The sequence below is a fragment of the Suricata suricatta genome, chromosome 12, assembly GCF_006229205.1.
Source record: "Suricata suricatta isolate VVHF042 chromosome 12, meerkat_22Aug2017_6uvM2_HiC, whole genome shotgun sequence".
In the NCBI taxonomy this organism is placed as follows: domain Eukaryota; kingdom Metazoa; phylum Chordata; class Mammalia; order Carnivora; family Herpestidae; genus Suricata; species Suricata suricatta.
Genome location: NC_043711.1, coordinates 91,580,190 through 91,602,069, shown reverse-complemented (window position 1 = coordinate 91,602,069; position 21,880 = coordinate 91,580,190). Strand labels below are relative to the sequence as shown.

Genomic DNA, 21,880 nt, shown 5'->3' with positions numbered 1-21,880 from the left:
GAGGAGTATCAGACAACCAGCCTCAAACAACCTGCAGATGGCGGCCAGAGAGCCTCCCATGTGGAGAGCTCAGGACATACTGTGTGTGCCTGTATGGATGAAGGATACGATTTGATAAATGGTATAAACAAAAAGACGAAAAGCAGAAGTGCTTTCTTTAAAGGGTTTCACTATAATATAAAGTTTATTACTTGTATGCCGTTACTTTTTTGCGATTTATCAAAACACATCCTTCAGATTACACGACAAAATTAATTTTTGTAGTAGTTTGGCAGGCTTAGAATTTACTTCAACTCTGTTCTGACATGAACTTTCACAACTTCTTCTTGAAAATCACAATGCCCCTGCTTTGGTTGCTGTTTTCTTTCTCTTCTGTGAGTTTTACAACAGTCTTTGGCCAAAGGTAAAAAGGTTTTAACCAAACCCAGATTTTTTCCTACCATCATGCCTCTGGCTTTCCAGAGCAAGAACGCATAAGGAACTTTCATACCCCAGATACAGAGGACTAACGGATGGTTAAGAGGCCCTGCATTGCTGCTATTGAGCATTGTGTCTTTAATTAGGAAGATGTGGTGACTACCTGCTCAGACACATGTGCCGGGCCTGGACAGGGCAGGAGTAGGGACGACAGAGTGAGGGGGTGTTAAGGTGTGTAGGGGGCAGGATCCCTGCACAGGAAATGTAGAGATAGATGAGGCAGCGGAGTCAGACGGCTACAATCCATGGCGTTAGTGACTCATGACTGCTAAGCAGCTGTAATGAGAACCACCTTTCATTGAGTGCTGTGTGCTCAGCACCTTACATGCATTATTTCATGTCACCTCAGAATAGTCCATGAAATAAGCAGTGATATCCCACTCTACAGAGGTGGAAACTGAGGCTTAGAGAAATACAGGAATTTGCTCCTGGCCCTGAAGCCAGCAAGGCTACGCGGAGGAGTCAGGGGATGAGCCCTGGCACGTCTGACCACAAAGCCCAAGCCACCCTCCTGTCAAGGCAGCATGTGCTCTGGGAGTTAGACAAGGAAGAATCCCTGTGGTCGAAATCTCTTAAAGACCTTACATTTTTTATACATTTATAGTGCAAAGAAGGAGCACTCACTCTGATTCAGAGCAAAGTCTGCATGGCAGAATTTTTAAAAATGACATGCAAATCTTGTTATTTCAAGTATTTCTTGCACTCAACATACAGGGGACTAATAAAACTAGTAAGTAAACAAGAGGACTTAAGAGAGTTCATTTGTCAATATTATAAAAGCCACTCCATATACCTTCAGGCGCCACATTTTTTCACACCTCTGTGCACCTGCCGAATATAATCCTGTCTTCAGTTTAGGGAACGCCCATCCCACCTTCCAGCCCAGCCTGAGCTCTAACTCTTCCCTCTCCCCAACTACCTTTTCCCTTCCCTAAAGTGGGAGCTATTTCAGAGCAGGAACTACATCTATTTTCAGAGAGGCCAGCAGAAAAGAGTTCTCAATAAATATTTAATAAAGAGACACATCCTTAATCTTTAAGCATTTATTAGAAAATGGTACTGACTTTTTATTCGGTTCCCTCAAGAAGCTTTGGAAGTAGGTGATCAATAAATAAACCTAAGAGTATAAGCTTGTTAAATAAGATTATGCCAATCAGTCCACACCGACCCCTGCATGCCCAAATCAGAATGGACTGCTCATCTGGCGTCATGATTGAACTACAAGGAAAAAATGGACGTGAAAATCCACTCTAGTCTTGGTTGCTTATGACAGCTAAGAAAAATTCTATTTTAAGAGTAGCTCTAAGCTGGTTTATAAATTTCACACTGGAGGAAGCTAAACTGTGAGAAGAAAACTTTCAGGAAGTCAGCAAACACATAGTCTACAGTGATGGCGAATGTCTAAAGAAGGTGCGGCCCAAGAACAGAGCACAGTGACGCTCCGGACATCTGAAAGCACTGGCGGGAGACATCGGCGTACTGTCATTCTTGCGGGGATATTAATCTTTCAAAAGATATGAAAACCTAAAGCACAAACTGCACCAAGCTGCTGTTTTAATGCAGCTTAATAATTCAGGAAAAGAGCTAGCTCATCACCTAAGAAGAATCCCTGCAAACTGGGCGTCTACACTTCCTTGGGCTGGAAATTTCCAAGATAACAAAAAGGCCAGGCCCTTTTCTCTCCTCTTGCCAAATGAAAGAAGCCCAAAGAATCCCAAGCAAAATCTGAAAGCTAAAATACAAATTGATCTCAGTTCATTTAATAAAGGCAGCCTTAAAAGGGATCCTCGACTAAAGAAGGTCCAATTTAAATACACCAAAAGAACAAAATGTTTACAGAAAACTGGCCAAGAATGGAAACCAAAGTACTCTGAGTAAGCCACTTTGCAGGCCTGAATTTTTACAATTTGGGCTTCCTGATGTGGGAAATCTTGTAAGTGAACAGTGCTTAAGTTCTGGGAAGTATATAAAACATAATGAAGTGTCAGAGATTTACAACATAAATACCCAAAAAGAAATATTCTTTCAATATCCTTTGAGGGTAACAAAAGCAGACTAGTTCTATCTACAGAGCATGTCACAATCCTTATGTAATCGCCACTGAGTCTTGGGACCTGAGCTGTGTGCAGTGTCAGAAACATAAATTAGGTTAGAGGGGTAGGGGGTGTGTGTGTGTGTGTAGACTTTCAATTCAGCCAAAACCACATAACTGCTAAATAGGAATCTGTATCATTTTTTCTTTTATTTTTCTGACTCAAGATTACCTTAAAAAAAAAAAAGATGACTTAATTCCTTATTAATGCATAAAAGCATTAGTATATATATGTTCTTGGTACTTTGAGATGGCCCTTTATTCTTTTCAACAAGTGTTTAATTGGGTATGAATAATCAAATGTGATTTAATTTATGCCACCGTAATACTTTTCACATGTGTATAAATGCACAAACCAGAAAAAACTCCTTGTAAAGCCCATGTGTCCTAGTTTTTTTGGTTCAGAAAGGCTCATCACCATATTCCTAGCATGAGCTCATCTAAGCTCAGAGATTAAAAACCCTTAACTTTTCAAAACAAACAACACTTAGTTTTTCTGGTATGAAACTTTCTTTTAGATGTGTGTCCTGAACGTCTTTCTGTAATGAGCAAGCATCATGAAGAAAGAAACTGCCTCCGACCCGCGGTCTGACTCACAGCTTTCAGTCTGTACTGACTGGGCGGGGGGCGAGCAGCAGGACGTGCGCGGTAATATGCTGTGGTTCACAGGATCTTTATTTGTCTGTGAACATACTGTTTGTAAGTATTTTCATAAATCCGTGTCCCCTCGTGAAGTGCCTGTGACTCGCACAAGCACGTGGGTGCCGCTGTTCTGGCGTGACGGTATTTCTCTCATGGAGAACAGGGAGCGTCTGTCAGTTACCAGTCGTGTAACTCTGAACGCGCCCTGCTCTATGATAAATGCGCGGAGGTGCACGATGGCAGTCTTAGCGCTTCTCCTAGAAAGCGTGTGTGACGTGTGTACTCTAAGCTTTTTCAGCAGAGGGGCCAGAGGGATGGTGCAGGGAGGAAGTGGAGTCTCCAGCGGAGGGGCTGGCAGTGTGGACGGGAGGACAGTTGGTGAAGTGTGGCCCAGTGACAGTCTAGGGCCAGTTTCTCTGAGACCTTGAAGCCTCAGCCTAGCCATAACCTTTTGGCAGCCATGGTGACACAGACACAGCGCCCCAACATGGCTCGCAGGCTCTGAAGGCCTCCTGCCTGCACCTGCACACACCTCTCCCCTGCTCACTCACGCCGCTGGCTGCTGATCACTCGCTCCTCACCTGTACTGCAGGGGGTAGACTATGGCAGGCTCAGAGCCTCAGCGCCAGCTCTGGTCAAACCAGCAAACCCCGCTGCTGTGCCAAGGGCCGAACTCTACTTAATCCATAAAGGCTGGACCCCGTGGTAGCTTGTCCCCCCGTGGGCATGCTCCCTTAGCGCTAAGGAACCACACACAGTTTCCCTGGATCGTAGAGTTACTCCTTCATCATAGGCAACAATTCCCTGCATTCAGCTGCTCCTGTTTAACTTCCTGTGTGGTTTCGGTCTCCTGCCTGGACCCAGACTGTTACAGGGAGGGAGGCGTACATGATACACATGAGCACATGCTCGGCCGCTAATGGAAACACTGCCAAAATGCCAAACCCCAAATACAAATTTAAATGTGAAAAATGCCCAGACAACCTCAAATCCAGAATAGTCTAGTGTATTTACAGCCTGAGTGTGGAATCAAAATACTCTGACTTGCTCCCACTGAAAACTGTATTACTGGTGAACAGATAGACCAATTGTGGTAGATCCATACAAAGAAAACTACTCAGCCATTGAAAGGAACAAGTCCATATGCCTGCAATGACACGGAGGAATCTCACACACGCTAAATGAAAGGATCAAACACAAAAGATGATATTCTGTGTAACTGACCTCGCATGGCATTGTGGGAAAGGAGACTGCTGGGACGAAACCAGGGCATGACTGAGCTTCTCAGGGTAATGGAAATGCTCTAATTCTTCATTGTGGCAATGTTTATACAACTGTGTCCATTTGTCAAACTCATCACACTGTACATTTAAGGGAGGGAGGCGTACATGAGTACACATGCAAACTTTATGGTATGTAAATGAAATCTCAATAAATCGGACTTTACAAAACAAAGAACTATATATCAAAAATTGTGGAAGGTATTTAAAGTCATCCTTAGAGGGAATTTCATAGCCTGATATGCATACATCAGAAAAGAGAGATGAATGAAAATTAATCAACTTAACTGTCCAACTAGAGAAGGAAAAAAAAAAATCCAGAATAAACCCACAGAAAGTAAAGGTAAGAACACAAATTTATGAATTTAAAGCCAATGCAATGGCAAGAATCAATCAAACCAAAAGGTGGCTCTTTCAAATGACTAAAAAACAAAAGAGAAAAACCTTGGATAAGTCTGATTTTTCAAAAAGAAGAAGAAACTAATATCGGGAATAAAAAGGAAGCTGGACTCAAAGATCCTGCCAATTTTAACATCCAAAACTTTATGCCAAAATGTTTTTTTAATGTTTTTTTAATTAATTTATTTTTTTCATTTTTGAGAGACAGAGAGCACGAACAGGGGAGAGTCACAGAGAGAGGGAAGTACAGAATTTGAAGCAGGCTCCAGGCTCTGAGCTAGCTGTCAGCACAGAGCCTGACGCGGGGCTCGAACCCACGAACCATGAGATCATGACCTGAGCTGAAGCCGGATGCTCAACCTACTGAGCCACCCAAGCACCCCATATGCCAAAATGTTTTAAAACTAAGATGAAATCAAGATTTCTAGGGAGGAAAAAAAAAAAACCCAACTAGATTTATCTGGACTAAAACCACAGAGTCCATGGACTAAGAAATCTGGACCCAAGGACAAAGGAGGGGAGATGCACTGTTCACAATGTACACCAGAGTGAAAGCCGCAGAGGATGAATCAGTCTTGCAAATACATAACCGTGGTATTGCCGAACAGAGGTGCTTCCCTATAAGCAGGAAAAATACATGAATTCCCAGAACTTCCAGATCTGGCAACAAGGTCCCCACGGAGTTCCCTCCCAGAACTTCCTCCTGGAAAAGAGGGGGGCTCTCCAGAGGCCAGAGATACGGTTGGTGTGCCCACCTCCCTTCCTCAGAATGCGAACGCTGCTGCTCCTAGGGAACCAAGAAAGCATAAAGAGAGGCAGGGGAAGGGGCTGGCCGAAGCCGAGAGTGCAGGACGTAAGGACCCAGCTGCACACGACGGTGGCAATGACGACTGTAACAGTGATTTAGGCCAGTGTTTGAAAAGTGTTTATCCACCATTATCAGCTGGTCAGTCTTCCTGTTATAATCTCATTTGCTCTTAATTAAATCTACAGCTGTAATTATTCATCTGATTCTGTAGGTGGGGAAATTGAGGTTTGCAGACTCATAATTTGTCTGGGCAGAGACTCAAACTGAATCTGGTTCTGTCTGACCCTAGTCTATACTCTTTGCCCCTCATAATCTGAACTCCAGAGAGAATAAAGATACCATCAAAGCAACATGAATACAGAAAATACCCAAGATTTCGTTGCTTGCCCTGCTAAGAGTGCGTCAGCATGAAGATCGGCAACGTTTACGCACAAGTCCAGCTGCCACAATACAAAGTGGTTAGAAGCAAGAGACTTGCTTGCTTTCTCGACCTGTAAAATGGAAAAGCCAGATAATCCTAACCAACTGTATAGTCCCCGTGAGAAACCGTCAAAATAGACACATGGGTTGAAGTTCCCTGGGGACAAATTTTGGGCAAAGTAAAACAAACAAAGAAACAAACAAACACCACAGCATCTTCAGGAGGAGCCTCTGAGCAGTGGTGTGGACTACTTCCCAGCTGTGGAATCCCCCCTTTCCTCTCAGAAATGACCAGACACAGTCGCGACAACGCTGGATGAGGCCTCTTGCTGGAAATGCAGCAGGGCTGGAACGTGTGCCCGTAAGGACTCGTTCGGTTCTGAGAGCCCACCATTCTCAGAGACGGTACCGGAGCAGCTTACGGAGAGATAATGGCATCAAGACGTAGACCACTCATCACCCGTGCTTCCCGTGATGTCACAGGGAAGTGACCTAAGGGCCTAAGGTGCCAAGAGACTACGTGCAGGTCTTAGGGTCCATTTATAACTTCAAGCCACCGCCTAGATGGAAACTCTTGCTCATCACTGTTGATACTTCCACTACCAAAACTCGCCAGACCATGGTTTGCACTCTTGGTTTACCGTGCAGTCGGGATAAAAATCATCCTAGGGGCCCTGGGTGGCGCAGCGGGTTAAGCGTCTGAATCTTGACTTCGACTCAGGTTATGATCTCATGGTTTTTGAGTTCAAGCCCCATACCGGGCTCTGTGCTGACAATGCGGAGCCTGCTTGGAATTTTCTCTCTCTCTCTCTCTCTCTCTCTTTCTCTCTGCCCCTCCCCCCTTACATGCTCTCTCTCAAAAAAATAAACTTAAAAAAAAAATCATCCTATATCTTAACAGCAGAGAATCAATGGCCATGAAGAATGAACTTTAAAGAAAGCTGCCTAGAAGCCACAGATCAAGCCGTCTTAGAGCCAAACAAAGGAAATGAGAAACAGTGGCAAGTTTACAGCGGCTGAGGCCATTTAAGCAACCTCCTGGGGGTCACAAACCACCAGCATTTAAAAGGTCTTGCTGTCAGTGCCATTTCAGTGACTGAGTTAAAACCTGCGCTCAGGCCAGCTAGCACGAGTCACCAGCAGAAGCAGGCTGCTGTGACTGGAGACAAAGGCGACATTCATTTGCCGTGCGGTTTCTCAGAAAGCGTATCTAAACAGCAGGTTTCCCTGGCAAAGCTGGATCCATACTTCTCTTTCAGACTGCTGTTCTTGGCTGGTCTTCTGGAAGTAAAAAGTACAAGATCTCATTATATTCCCAAGTACAAGTGAATTCGGCCTTAACATACTTTAAGCTTAGCTTTACAGGAAAAATAAGAAATCTGAAACAAAAATAGTATACCTTGTCAAGAATAATTTAAGATAGTCTTTTTACCAGGAACTGCTCATGTGATTACCCAGTAAAGATCCATTAACATGCAACTGGTGTTTGTCCTGGCCGGCTCCCCGGCATCCCCGTGGCCCCGGACCTGGAGACCACAGTACTCATCATGGCCTCTGTTCAGCTTTCCTCCAGCACAGGATTTATGAAAAGAAACTTCCTCCCCAAAAGAGTCAAAAAGCAAACAAGTATGGAGATACTCCAGAACAGAAAGGCAAGAGTCTGAGGGCCCAGGGTCTCATGTTTAAAATGCTGCCTGAATTCATAATCAGCAGACAAAACAATGACAAAAGCAAATATGAAGCCTCGACTCCTAAGCCTGCCCAGTGCCGGGAAGACGCCCAGGCTTCAGAGGACAGAATGACCTAAAAGTAACGTAATTCCAACCAAGAAAGTTCCAAATACCAAATGCCAAGTAGAAGGAGAATGATTAAGTCGATCAAAATAATACACTGCTAGGGACTATTATGTAATCGTCAAAAGCGATAATTTTATAAATGTTTTTTTAACGATATGAGAAAAAGTTTAAGACACGTGAAATGAAAAGAAATCCAGATGTCATGTTACGCGTACAGTGTGATCTCAGCCATGAGAAACATACACAAGTACAGAAGCCAGCAGCGGCTATGTTAACTGTAAACAGGGTAGTGGGGCCGTGGGAGAAATGTTCTTCCCTACGCTTTCCTTCAATTTCTAAACTGTCTACAGTATTCTTTTTATACAAAGAAGGAGGGGGGGGAAATAGCATTGCAACATCTCAGGAGAGCAAAGCAACACTAAAAAAATGATGAAAAGTAACACTTACCAAGTGCTAACTGTGGGCCAGATGCTGTCCTAAGTGTTTTGTTTTTTTGTTCTTTTTAAGATTTATTTTAGTATTATTTTTTTTTAGAGAGAGATAGTGAGCTGGGGAGAGGGGCAGAGGGAGAGAGAGAATCCCAAGGAGGCTCCGCACATCTGCACCAGTGCCTGATGCGGGGCTCGATCTCATCCATGAGGTCATGACCTGGGCCCAAATCAAGAGTCAGATGCCTAACGGACTGAGCCACCCGGGCACCCTGTCCTAAGTGCTCCGTATGCATCCTCTCACGTGATATTCTCAGCAGTCCCAGGAGACAGCTGTTACCCATATTTGACAGGTAAGGGAACGGAGAGTCAGCCAGGTGACCTGACAGGTGCAGACGATGGCGTATGAAGCCAGAATGCTTCTGGTGGTTTTAACCACCGCGTTTCCTGCCTTCAACCACATGGCACGACCTGCCCCCGTGCCTGCACGTGGAGCCTAAAACAAGCATCAGGGATAAAATCTACTTTAAGAGAAGTTCCAGTAACTTAGGAGACTATGTCTGCAAAGGAGGAAAATGTCAAGATCCTAAGATACTCAAGTCATATTTTAAACTACTGAAAGCACCTCTAATGAAAGCTAGAAAGAGAATCTATGTGATAGAGCAACCCATCGCCGTAGGGGAAGTTACACCAGCACCACAAAGCCAACCCACAGCGAAGTTCCCCAACACGAGAGAAAGCGAGGACTGTCAGAGAAAGACTTCTGCACTCTAGTCATCAAACTGCCTAGGGAAAAAAAAGTATTTGAAAAATACAATTAGTAGGGCTTGAACGAACAGGATCTGAATTTGCCCTCCCCACAAGAAAAGTCCTCAGTAACAAGATGCATACACCACTGGAGGCTAGAGAACAGAAAGAAACTTATGAGGAAAATAAGCATTGTGCTTGATGCCAAATTCTATAACCTGCAAGCAGCTGAGGAGGACCCCCTGACTCTTTTTTTTCAGTCTGGCACTCAGGGCCTTTTGGTTAGAAATAATCAATTTTGCTTGGCAAAAAGCATCAAGACACAGAAGCACCCTGGATCAAATTCTGTAGAATCAGCCTGTTTCAGAGGCGTGAAAGTGAATGCCAAAACCAGTATGGTATTCTGTTCACAGCTCTTTTCTAGAGGTTTCAACAGCAGAAAAATACTGAAACTTAGAGTTTTAAATGGAAAATTTCTATATGTAAAAACAGCCACTGTTAGATACCAGAAGCCATCAAGATCTGGCAATTCCAAATTCACCATGTATTTTAAAAATTGTTGGTTGTTAGGAAAACTGGCTAGCTGATTAGAAACATATGAAGGTGGATTGCTACCTTACCCTTTACATCAAAACAAATTCCAAACAATAAATAATGAAAAAAGAAAAAAAATATATACATTCTAAAACAAAGAGTTAACATTTTTATAAGCTTGGGATATGTAAAACTTCTAAGTATGGCTTAAAATTCCAGAATCCAAAAAGGAAAAGCAGCTACATCAAAATAAAAAATTTTAAATATCTGAAAAGTTAGATACTATAAAGTTTTTAAAACTGGGAAAATCTGGATTTTTTACATGTACCTCAATGTTTATAGCAGCATTATCAACAATAACCAAATTATGGAAAGAGCCCAAATGTCCATCGACTGACGTATGGATAAAAAAGATGTGGTGTCACTGAGGTACCACCTCACGCCAGTCAGAGTGGCTAAAATGAACACATCAAGAGACTATAGATGCTGGCGAGGGTGTGGAGAGACAGGCACCCTCCTATACTGTTGGTGGGAATGTAAACTGGTGCAGCCGCTCTGGAAAACAGTGTGGAGGTTCCTCAAAAAACTATCCATAGAATTCCCTTATGACCCAGCAATAGCACTGCTGGGGATTTACCCAAGAGAGACAGAAATGCTGATGCATAGGAGCACATGTACCCCAATGTTCATAGCAGCACTGTCAACAATAGCCAAAACATGGAAGGAGCCTAAATGTCCACCACCTGATGAGTGGATCAGGAAGATGTGGTGTATATACACGATGGAGTACTACATGGCAATGAGAGGGAATGACATATGGCCATTTGTAGGAAAGTGGTTGGACCTCGAGGGTGTCATGCTAAGCGAAATAAGCCAGGCAGAGAAGGACAGAAACCATATGTTTGCCCTCATAGGTCTAACAGCAAAACAGGAGAAACCTAATGGAGAACCAGGGGGAGTGGAGGAGGGAGAGAGAGTTGGGGAGAGAGAGGGATGCAAAACTTGAGAGACTATTGAATGCTGAAAATGAACTGAGGGTTGAGGGGGAAGGGGGAGGGGGGAAAAGAGGTGGTGGTGATGGAGGAGGGCACTTGTGGGGAAGAGCACTGGGTGTTGTATGGAAAACAATTTGACAATAAAATATTATGGAAAAAAAAGATGTGGTGTATGTACACACACACACACACACACACACACACACACACACACACACACACACTGGAATATTACTTAGCCATAAAAAAGAATGAAGTCTTGCTATTTGCAGCAATGTGGATGGAGCAAGAGCATATTATGCTAAGTGAAATATGTCAGTCAGTGAAAGACAAATACCATATGGTTTCACTCATATGTGGAATTTAAGAAACAAAACAAATGAACATAATAGGGGGAAAAAGAGAGGCAAACCAAAAAAGAGACTCTTACCTTAGAGAACACTGAGGGTTACTGGAGGGAGGGGGGGGAGGGGTTAATAGGTGATGGGGATTAAGAAGGGCATTTGTTGTGATGAGCAGTGGGTGTAATATGTAAATGCTGAATCACTGAATTCTATTCCTGAGACTAATATTACACTGTATGTTAACTAACTGGAATTTAAATACAAATTTGGAGAAAGAAAAAAATAAATAAATAATTAAAACTGGGAGGGGTTCCTAGGTGACTCATTTGGTTAAACATCCGACTCGATTTCAGCTCAGATCATGATCTCACGGTTTGTGAGATCAAGCCCCAAGCTGGGCTCTGCGCTGACAGTGTGGAGCCTGCTTGGGATTCTCTCTCCCTCTCCTCCCTTGCTTACACTCACTTGCGTGTGCATGCTCTCTCTCAAAATAAGTAAATTAAGCAGGAGATAATTTTTAAAAAACTGGGAAAATATCTTTACCATATATGTTAAAAGGCCTGTAACCTTACTTTGAAATCAATCAGGAAAATAAGAATTTCATTAATAACTGCATAAATACAAAAACTGGCAATTCAGACACCAAAAACAATAGGAAAATCTGAGACCATGTATCACAATTTCAAATCTATAAACAGTTTGGCCAAGCATTCTACTTGCAGGAATTAATTTTAAAGCCACACATAGCATGCAAAGATATTTATTAAAGTGATGTTGAATATTAAAAAGCTAGGCCACCTAAATGCCCATGTTTTGGGGATTAGTTAAATCGGAGATCACGAAAGCAGATGTTTTCAGGGGTTGACACAGGCAATGAAAAAATAAGCTCAAGAGGCCAGCTGTGAAACAGCAGACAGGAAGTGGGGTGATGTGCATGGAACCAGAGTGCTCCCGCCCATCTCAGGAATTCCCACTGTAAGCACTGTGTGTGCCGAGGCCCCCTCCCCAGCCCCAGGGTAAGATGTGGGATCCCCATGACCCGATCTCTGCTGGAGGAAGAGTACTCTGCCTGAGGCTTCCCTCGGAGAGCAGCCGGGAGGGTCCCCCAACAGCGAAGGAGCCCAGCAGGCTGGAGCAGCTCCGAGGGGGGCGCCCAACCTGACGCAGCATCTGCTCCCGCGGGGGGCTGTTCTCCAGGCTCCGGCCACCCAGCCAGGTTGTACAGGCCCAGGCCCAGATCGCAGAGAAGGGAGGCGAAGGAGAGTGGGGGCGGCAGTTGGGGAGTGAACACTAGGCCTTCTGTGGGGCCGCCCCTCTCCCGAGGAACAAGACGGAGATGGGAGGAGCGTGAATGGGGGCAGACACGCAACACGCACCTTGCCGAAGGGCACACGAGTCACCCTAGTGACCCCACACCAGCAACTCGAGCACTGTTTCTGCGAGTGCTGACACCAAGTGCTGAATTCATAGGACCATCATTAGACATGCCTTCAGCAATAAACCTCTGGTCCGAGGCTGCCTTCATGGGCCCAGCTGCCATGTGTGAGAAGGTGACAGGTGGCATTCGGTATTTCATCACAGGAGCTGGCCTCATCCCAGGAAGTGGGTTAAGTTAATCCTAGAATGGTTGCAGTTTATCAGTAGGGCCTCGGCAGCACCTAGCAAGCGGGAAGCTTGCTGGAATGGTACATTTCTTCACAAAGTGTGAGGATGACCTTGTACTTGGGCCTGCTGTTTCTGGGAATGAGAGCCCCTGGGAGAGGACAGCAGATTTCCTGACTCCACTTCATTTGAAACACAACTCCCTTAAGAGTTTTTAAACTCTAGAAGAGACACATCAAATGGAAAAGAGATTAGCAGTCACCAAGAGTTAGGAAACGGGGTGTGGAGGGGGTGCCTTATCAAAGCCAGCAGGGGTGCTCCTCGTGGCGATGGAGCTGTCCTTTACCTCCACGCATGCCTCATGTTCGTATCCTGGTTGTGACACGGCACTGTAATTTTGCAAGACGTCACCAGTGTGGAAACTGTGTTAAGAGTACAAAGGATCTCAACACATATATTTCTTACAACTGTACGTGAACCTACAATGATCTCAAAATTAAAAGTTTAGTTTCAATAAAAGGAATATAAATCTTTAAACGATACCTCCATGTCTGAAGGCTACAAAATCTTAGAATAGTTTTAATATTCAATAGGATTTTCCTGAATAAAGAGCAAATAGAAGGGACCAGTGGGTCTGTAACAGATATCCAAGTCTGTCCTTCCCCCTGAGGCTGGCCACCCTCAGACCCAAGGCTGAGCGAAGTGCAAACCCAGCATTTACAGATGGGAGCACTAGACAGGTGTGGGCACCCAGGTACAGCTCTCGGTGTCTGTCTGGGGATCTCTTTTTCTCTGATCCTCTTTCTCTCTCTTGCTCTCACTCTCACTCTCTCTCTCTGGCATCATCAGGATTAAAGCTGTTCTGAAAAACAGCAATGTGGGAACTTCCCAGGTCTTACAGCTTCGAGGCAGGCACAGAAGGGAAACCATCTGACCGGAGAACACATAAAAGGTCTATTTGAATCAGTGTGTGTGATATTTGAACCCCGTGACTGAGAAAGTCACAACAGAATTAGGCTCATCTAAAGTATGAAATAAACACTTCAAAGCAGACAACATTTAACCAGGAAATGGAGTTACCACAGCAGGGCCCTTGACAAAGCCGTGAAGTAAGTTGGAGGCCTGGCACCACCTCTGGGTTTTGGGCAGCCCACATCGTTACTTTCCACTCTTCCCCTGGTGGTTTCTCTCTCCCACCCAAGTATTAAACACACACCTCAGTAAGTAAGATTTACCGAACACCTGCTGGGTCAGGTACTCTGCTCAGCACCTTAAAAGCGTTTTCTAATTTGATTTTCTCAATAACGCTGACATAAATATGGTTAGCATCTTTCTACTAGGTTAAGTGACTTGCCTAGGGTTACATATCTCATATACAATGAAGCCAGGACTGAATCCAGTCTCTTGGTCAGTATATTTTACTGCCTCTTATGCTCGTTTTGGACTCCAGGGCATCCAAGGCACTTGGATTTTGAAAGAACAAGGGAAAATCCTGCATATACTGACCATCGGTTCTATGCTTCACACAGGCTATCTCTTTTAGGCTCAAATAACCCCTTATGACAGGTATGCATTATCTCCATTTTAAAGATTAGCAAACAAAGACTGAGAGAGTCTGAGGGCCCTTGAAGACTTTTAATCTCCCCTTTATTTAGCCGATGAAGAAACCAGAGCCCCAGAAAGATTAGGCGGCTTGCTCAAAGACCCAAAGCTAGTTACTGTCGGAGCTGAGATCTGATTCTCAATGTGTGGCTCTAACTACGTCTAAGTTGTTGCTCTGAAAGGAACCAGCATATGAATAATAGAGCAGGACTGCCGGGCACTTCACTACATGCTTTTCATGCTTTCCCTAATCTAGGGGATTCCCAACATTTCCGTTCCAATCAGTGTTCTCGACCAACATCTTACCGAAGAGGTGGCAAAGAATTTAAATGACACATCAGTCCAATATATAAGCCAATCAACACGCTCCTATACACACAGATGAATGGCTGTTGCAAAAAAAAAAATTATGAAAAGATGTGGAAAGTCTTTCAAAGAATGCACAGTGGTTACAAACAACATAATCAAAAACCACAGTCTGAGCACCTGGGTGCCATGGCTAAGGCCAGGCACATCCACGAAAGAAAAAAGTGGAGCCAATGAATCAGACAAATGCTCACAACCAGTGCATACACAACACTTCTCAAATGAGGTGACAAAAATGATGGTCTTATCATCAGAAAATCAGAATTTAAAAAACCTTAGGGATCGCTTATTCACCTGAAGTCTCTGGGCCTCACTGTCAAGTGTGTGGGAATAAAGTCATTGTACAAGGGTTCTGTGAGTCAAATGGGAGAAAACATTTCCAGGGACCAACCACACAACACGTACTCAAGAACTGCTACTTTCACCATTTTCTCCTCAATCTCTACAACCTTAGGAGAACAAGTGCCCCTGCCAATAAAATTTCAAGTAAGACAAGATAAAGGGGAAACAAAGAGGTATTAGTCAAAGGGCACAAAGCTTCCGGTAGACAAGATGACTGTGTCTTAGAGTTCTACTCCGCTGCTTGGTGCCTGCAGTTAATGGCCCTGTAGGGTACCCGCAACATTTACCTGGAGGGTAGGTCTTAGGTTAAGTGATCTTATCACAATAGTAAAGAAAGATCATGAGAAACCAACATAAGGTTACTACAAATATTCAATACCTACATCTAAGGTAAGAAAAGGAAATTTACAGAAAAGCTAACATTGAACAGAGTATGAGAGAAGGGAAACTGGGGACTGAGTGCCTGAATGAGACCAACAGACACACTGTGACTGAGACTTAACCAGTCAGTATATCAAATGTTTGCCACAGCCATCAAGACTCCTCTACAATGGATACCTTTGTCTTCATAGAGGTTACATTTCATCACACTGTGTTTTGAAAATAATGGCTTTTTAGTTAGCATGGCATTTCCTGAACAACAGCATAATTACTGCATAACCCATAGTTACAAAGTAAATGGAAACAGCCGAAGGTAAAAATTAAATTGTTCCAACAAAGGGAATTACTTATATAAACAATGATCTACAGTCTGTTCTGAATCAGCATGAAAAAATTTCTCGAGTCCATGGTAAATACTCTGCCAATATCACAGAATTCCCAGTAATACACAATAAACCTGAAATCAGTCTTCCCGGTCTCCAGAGTCCCCATCACACATTATCTGAAAGAAGATTCTTTTACTACATCGTGGCATTATATAAGTACGGAGTATGTGCCTGGAGCTCATAGTCGGTTTGTTCTGTTTTCTTCAGGTAAGAAAGCACTCAAGGATTAACAGAGACCGAAGCAACCCGGGGATTTGGGTTCTAGGCCTGACTCTGGCATTAAGTAGGAAAGTTGCCTTTTAATGTCTCTGGACGTCAGATCTTCAAACTCTGAAAGGCCGAAGAAGCCTTGCCTCCTTCAGAGGGACGCAATAAGCATCACCACACTGAAGAGGAAAGTAAGAATGCTCTTTTAACTATATTAAATGTTATATTAACCCAGCATTTGATGGTGGTGGTAACATTACCGTCATCAGCAAAGGCAGACCAGAAGTCTGCACTTAACTACTCCCTTGGCCTTCTGTGTCTGGAGTGTTACTGTGCAAAGATACCATTCTGTTTTACTACAGTAAAATAAAAAGTGAGATACTAATAAAATAAGTAATACTTAAATTACCGTCAACCAAAACCAAACATAAACAGTCTTACAATTCTCTGCTGGTAGAATTCTAAAAATAAACTTAGTTCAAATAACCCCAACCTACATTGTCATCTGATCCTTCTTCTAGCTCTTTGGGAAAAAACGGGACAGCTGGTATTACGCTTTTCACAGACCACAGAGACGGGTCGTATTATGTTTCTTACAGACCACAAGTCTGAAACTCAAAGAGGAGAGTGACCCTCCACAGTCCCGGCTGAAGCCAGGGCCGTTCACCCGTCTTCTGACCTGACTCAATGTTCATTCTGCTCGCTTTACACAACGTCCAACTTCCAGAATGACGAACTAATGGCATCACTCCTTTTATGCAGCCACCTCTCTGTCCCACGAGGAAGTCCCACGCAGGAGAAGCGAAGGGGAGGCCTCTCTCGGCACCAGGCGTGCTGCAGCAGAAGCAATCCGAGGGCGGCCGGATCTGAAAACCGCCAGTGCGTTAACAGTTTGTGAAGTGAGGGGCGGTGCAAAGAAAACTATATGGAACGGAGAAGTAAGGGACAGCAAGCAAGCACTGGGACGCCCTAAAAACGATGCCCACGGTCATCTGCGGCATCCATTTCCAGCGGGCAACAGCTGCCCTTCCTCTGTCTTCGAGCAGGTTTACGTCAGTCTCTCTGGGAGCACGTTTTCCTCGGGGATGTATTTCTGGTTTTAAAGTGGGAGTCACTGTCAAATCACTAGGGAGAGGGGACTGGGTTACTGCAGTTTCCTGTAGGGACAGTGTTTCAGGAAAGGCAGGGAAAGGGAGGGAAGGAGGAGGAAGTTAACATTCTGAAGTGCCTGTGCTGAGGGCACTTTATGTGCATCACCACGTTTAATCCTCATATACACACAAAATCCATCTGATAGGCGCTAGTATTACCTCTACTCTGCAGGTGAGGAAACCGAGGTACAGAGGGGAAGAGAAACTAGCCTAAAACTGTATTCAGCCAGTGCTGGAGTCAGGATGGGAAGAGTCTGACTGCAGTGATCTTAACTAGCAGGCGGCAGCTCCTCGACCAACCTAGCGCAGGCACCTCGGTGCAGGCGCAGAGCAACGCGCGTGTCCTCGCCGACAGACCCAACTGCAGCGTTGTAAGGCCTTCTACACAAGTGTGAAAGGTAACACTGTCCTGTTTTAAAACCTTGGGTGTGCAGAATGACCAATGTACCCAAGAAGCTCTATCTTTCTCAATAGCATTTCAATACACTTCTCAATAATTATCAATATTTATTTCTGAATAAATTTCTCAGTAGCATTTCAATTAAATCAACCATTCCTCCTGTCTGAATCCTCTTCTCCGAAACTCTCCTTCCCTGCACTGTCAGCTCAAAATCTCAGTCCCAACAGCATCAAACTCCAACAGTGAGATGAAGAAAGGAATAGAAACGTGCCTTCCAAGTGCATTCCATTCGGTTTCTCCTGCTTAAACACGACATCAAAGACAGAAGATGTCAATTCTACTGTATTTCATTTGAGCGGTGGAACATCAGGATTTTAAGGTAAATGTACTGGGGTGCCTGGGTGGCTCAGTCGGTTAAGCCTCTGACTTCGGCTCAGGTCAGATCTCACAGTTCGTGGGTTCGAGCCCCGCGTCAGGCTCTGTGCTGACAGCTAGCTCAGAGCCTGGAGCCTGCTTCAGTTCTGTGTCTCCCTCTCTCTCTACCCCTCCGCCTCTCATGCTCTGTCTCTCTCTGTATCAAAAATAAATAAAACATTAAAAAAATTTATAAAAAAATAAAGTAAATGTACTCATGCCAGGAGAGGGAATGATACAAGGAACAGATCTCAGGTGATGAGAAAAGTTCACATCATGTTTTTTCTTTCAAAGGCACGAAACGACAAACGCAAATACTACTTTCAGAATTCTAAGAGAGAGTCTTTCTTCAGATAGGGGTGAGAAAATTGGCATAAATCTCCTTGTCTTCTCAGTATTTCATGTCCCAGGAATATAGATTACGGAACTGTCAAGAGTCCATGAGAGAAAAAACTGGGAGGTGAGGCTGAGAAGGAAGACGGGGAAAGTATCTTTGAAGCTCAAAGGAAGACGAGTGAGCGCAGACACGTCTAGGTGAATGAGATCACAAATCAAAGCCATGGCTGCGGAGTCGGCGATAAAAAAAAAAGCAACAATTTACATTCACCTCAGCTGAAAATTTCAAGCTCTGCTTTCTAGATTTACAGCTAGTTTACATTCTAAAATATTTTTTACCCTTTAGAACCTTCTGATGAAGAGTAAATAATACGAAATTTAGAGCTGTTTTTTCTTTTTCTTCTCTGACTTCAAATTTAGCAAAATTAAAGGAACTGAACCAAACCTGGCTTTGGTTGTAATAAGATTCATGCTACAAGAAACTTCTGGTTCTGATTACAGCAATTAGGAAATCCCGTCCTCCGGGAATTCCTTCACTTGTTAATAACAACCCAAGAACATTCTAACAGCGTTTGCTGGGGAACTGATTACACGCCTTCCTGTGACACAGGTGTTATGACTACATTAATGTCTAATCACTTTATATAAACAACACCAGACTGTGGCGGAGAGAGACCTCTGAATAAATCTACTCATTGCCAATAAAACAGAAAAAACATTAACTACAAAAAATAAAGAGAGAGACACAAAAAGCTAGAAAGGCTTAAAGTATGTAACTCGCTTCTCAAAACTCAAACAAAGGAGGCAAATTACCGAAAGCTTCATTCTCTGTTTAGGAACGGGTTTATGAAGTGATCGACTATTAAAATCACTACAAACAACCTAAATGTCTATCGCTGGAGGACTGGCTGAATCAGCTGTCACACAGCCGCACAACACAACACTAAGCATCAGGAAGAAAGGAATGAGGACCCTCTCTATACAACGCTGGGGCGTGATTTCCAGGTTCTACAGTGAAGTGAAAACGGAAAGGTAGATTAAAGTATGTGGTGGCAGTATGTGAACTACTGGCTATCTAAGAACGGGAGTACAGACACATATGTCTATGTAAATATACATAACCAAAACGTAACAACAAAAAAGGAGGGAAGGTTTAAGAGTAGAGGGTTTAAGGATAGAAGCGAAGTCCAAATAACTGTTTGGTAGATCTATCTTTGGAACTATATCGTTTATATAATTATAAATTGAAAGAGCAAAAAGCAGTATCTAAAAACACAAGACGAAAAACCAAATCTGTCTACATAGTGTGTCTGCGGCATAACCACAGAGACAGAAATTACTGCGAGTGACTTAAACATCCGATGATGTGACTGCACCTCTTACCAGGGATATGGCCGAAGGACAAAGTGCAATACAAACATTAAACGATTTTCAGTAATTATTGTTGGTGGAAGTGTTGGTACTGTGATTCTGGGGATGGCACATGTACTGTGGGACATAAAGCGGATGAACAGTTACACTGCTGTTGCTGGGAAGTGAGACCCTTGGCAGGAGGCAGGGAGTTACAGATGTACAACTGATGTGGTCAAGTGCAAGCCCTATAGTATTCATACTTTCTGGCTTTATCCATTGAAAAGGCCTAGGGGAAAATGATGACCTCACTGTGCACTCCATGCACCCAGAACGTGGTTTCTAAATACTATTTCCTACTAAAAGGAAGCAGAAAATTCCTCCTAAAAGTGGCTGTTCCCATGAAAGAAAAGAAAGAAAATAAAAGAAAAGAAAACAAAAGAAAACAAAAGAAAAGAAAAGAAAAGAAAAAAGAAAAGAAAAGAAAAGAAAATGGTAGAATGGTGGTCGCCAGGGACTGGGGGGTCAGGGGAAAGGAAAGATGTTGGTCAAAGGGTACAGACTTCCAGCTGTAAGATGAGCCCTCTGGGAATCTAACGTACAGCATGGCGACTATTATTAGCAAGAGTGTATCATACACTTGTAAGTTAAGAGAGTTGATCTTAAAACTTTTAAACACACACGTAATTATGTGTTTTATGGGGATAAAAGAGTTAACTGACTTGACTGTGGTAATCATTTCACAATATATACATGTACTGAATCATCATGCTATACACCTTCGACTCAGACTTACATAGATTCTATGCCAATAAGATCTCAAAAAAGCTTTAAAAATGTGGCTGCTTCCAGGTTTGGAGCAAGAAATGTACAATGTGAGCCTGGAACATGTCATCATATAGAAAGAAAGGAAGTTATGAGAAAAACGACTGGGGAATAGATATATCACGAAATCAAAAATTTTTTTATAAAAAGAAACTCCTGGGGTCATAGTGAGATGGAAGAATTGGAACATAAAAAAATAATAAGTCCAAGGATTGAAATGCATCAAATATTTTAATATCGCTGCTTTTCCTATATAAATTATAGCTGAGACTACATAATTGATGGAGCACTTCGCTATAGAAACATTCCAGTTGAGAAATGGAAAAGGAATGATCAATTGTCACCAGTTTGCAGCCCCTAGTGAAATCTGCATCTCGGCGATGACCCTCAGCGGCTGGCACAAGAGAAAGAGAGAGGCGCACATATCCCGGGGTTCCGAACTTCCGGGTGTAAGTGCACACGCCATCTATGAAGTATCCTTGCCAGAAAGAACTGATGTCGGTCTGAGCAAGCTTCTAGATCAGCAGTTCTCAAAGTACGGCCTGCGGACACCGGGGAAATCCTCACCCCCTCTTAAGGAAACTGTGAGCCTCAAACATTTCATAGAGATGTGATCTGCCTTTTCTACTGTGTTGACATTTACACCGATGGTACAAAATCAGCGGTGAGTGAAACTGCTGGCCCCTCGGGAAGAATCAAGTGGCGCCAAATGGTACTAGCAGCTATTACGTTCTTCATGACTACAGGCTCCAGTTAAAATAAAAAACAAAACAGACAAAAAAAAAAACCTAACAAGGGGCAACTGGGTGACTCAGTCAGTTAAGCATCTTGACTCTTGATCTCAGCTCAGGTCTTGATCTCAGGGTCGTGAGCTCAAGCCCTGCCTTGGGCTCCAATGCTGGGTGTTGGTAGACCCTAAATTACCAACTATTATTTCCACTTGCCCACTTCCACGCTGGTAACCCTAGGAATGTAACTGGATAAATCTGTTTCTTAAGTTTCTGTTAAAACAATCCCGCCTGCAAAAGGCAAAATCAACAGGTGAAAGTCATCTAGTCACCACCCCGAGGTACCATCAAACGCTGTAAGAGGGTGATTGGTTACTCTGACCTATATAAACCCTGAGCTTCTGCTCAGCAGGGCGCTCTTCCGAGGAATTACACCTACTCGGGAGGGGCCGTTCAGCCGAACTAAAATAAACACCTAATAACCAACTCCATTTGTGTTCGTGGATTCTATTCCTAGTGACTCGCACTGGGAAAAAGGGTCCAACAGGTGTGAGGGCCCATTAAAATAAAGGAAAGCAAACGAACAAAAAAACAGAAAACAATTTCCTTAAGAAATGTCCTTGATGGTGGCTCAGTTGGTTAAGTGTCCAACTCTGGGTTTTGGCTCAGGTGATGATCTTAACAGTTGTGAGTTTGAGCCCCGCATCTGGCTCCCTGCTGACAGTGCTTGAGATTCTCCGTCTCCCTCTCTCTCTCCCTCTCTCCCTCTCTCTCTCTCCCTCTCTCTCTCTCTCTCTCTCTCTCTCTCTCTCTCTCTCTCTCTCTCTC

The 21,880-nt window shown here is 43.6% G+C and overlaps 1 protein-coding gene across 4 annotated transcripts in view; it reads right to left on the bottom strand.

Moving 5' to 3' along the window:
* Positions 1-21,880, bottom strand: part of STK4 (serine/threonine kinase 4) — an 88,847-nt gene that overhangs the window by 11,515 nt on the left and 55,452 nt on the right. Inside the window, exons 11-12 of one of the 4 annotated variants that reach the window (XM_029918459.1) lie at positions 16,528-16,714; positions 12,892-12,986 (exon numbers count right to left, since the gene is read on the bottom strand). The exons of 1 other annotated variant lie outside the window; for it this stretch is intronic. In XM_029918459.1, coding sequence (XP_029774319.1) covers positions 12,907-12,986; positions 16,528-16,714 — 267 coding nt within the window. In that variant the 3' untranslated portion in view covers positions 12,892-12,906. Of the gene's footprint in view, positions 1-12,891; positions 12,987-16,119; positions 16,715-21,880 lie in introns of those variants that run through there. 2 more of the 4 variants (XM_029918461.1, XM_029918458.1) reach the window with 2 other exon arrangements.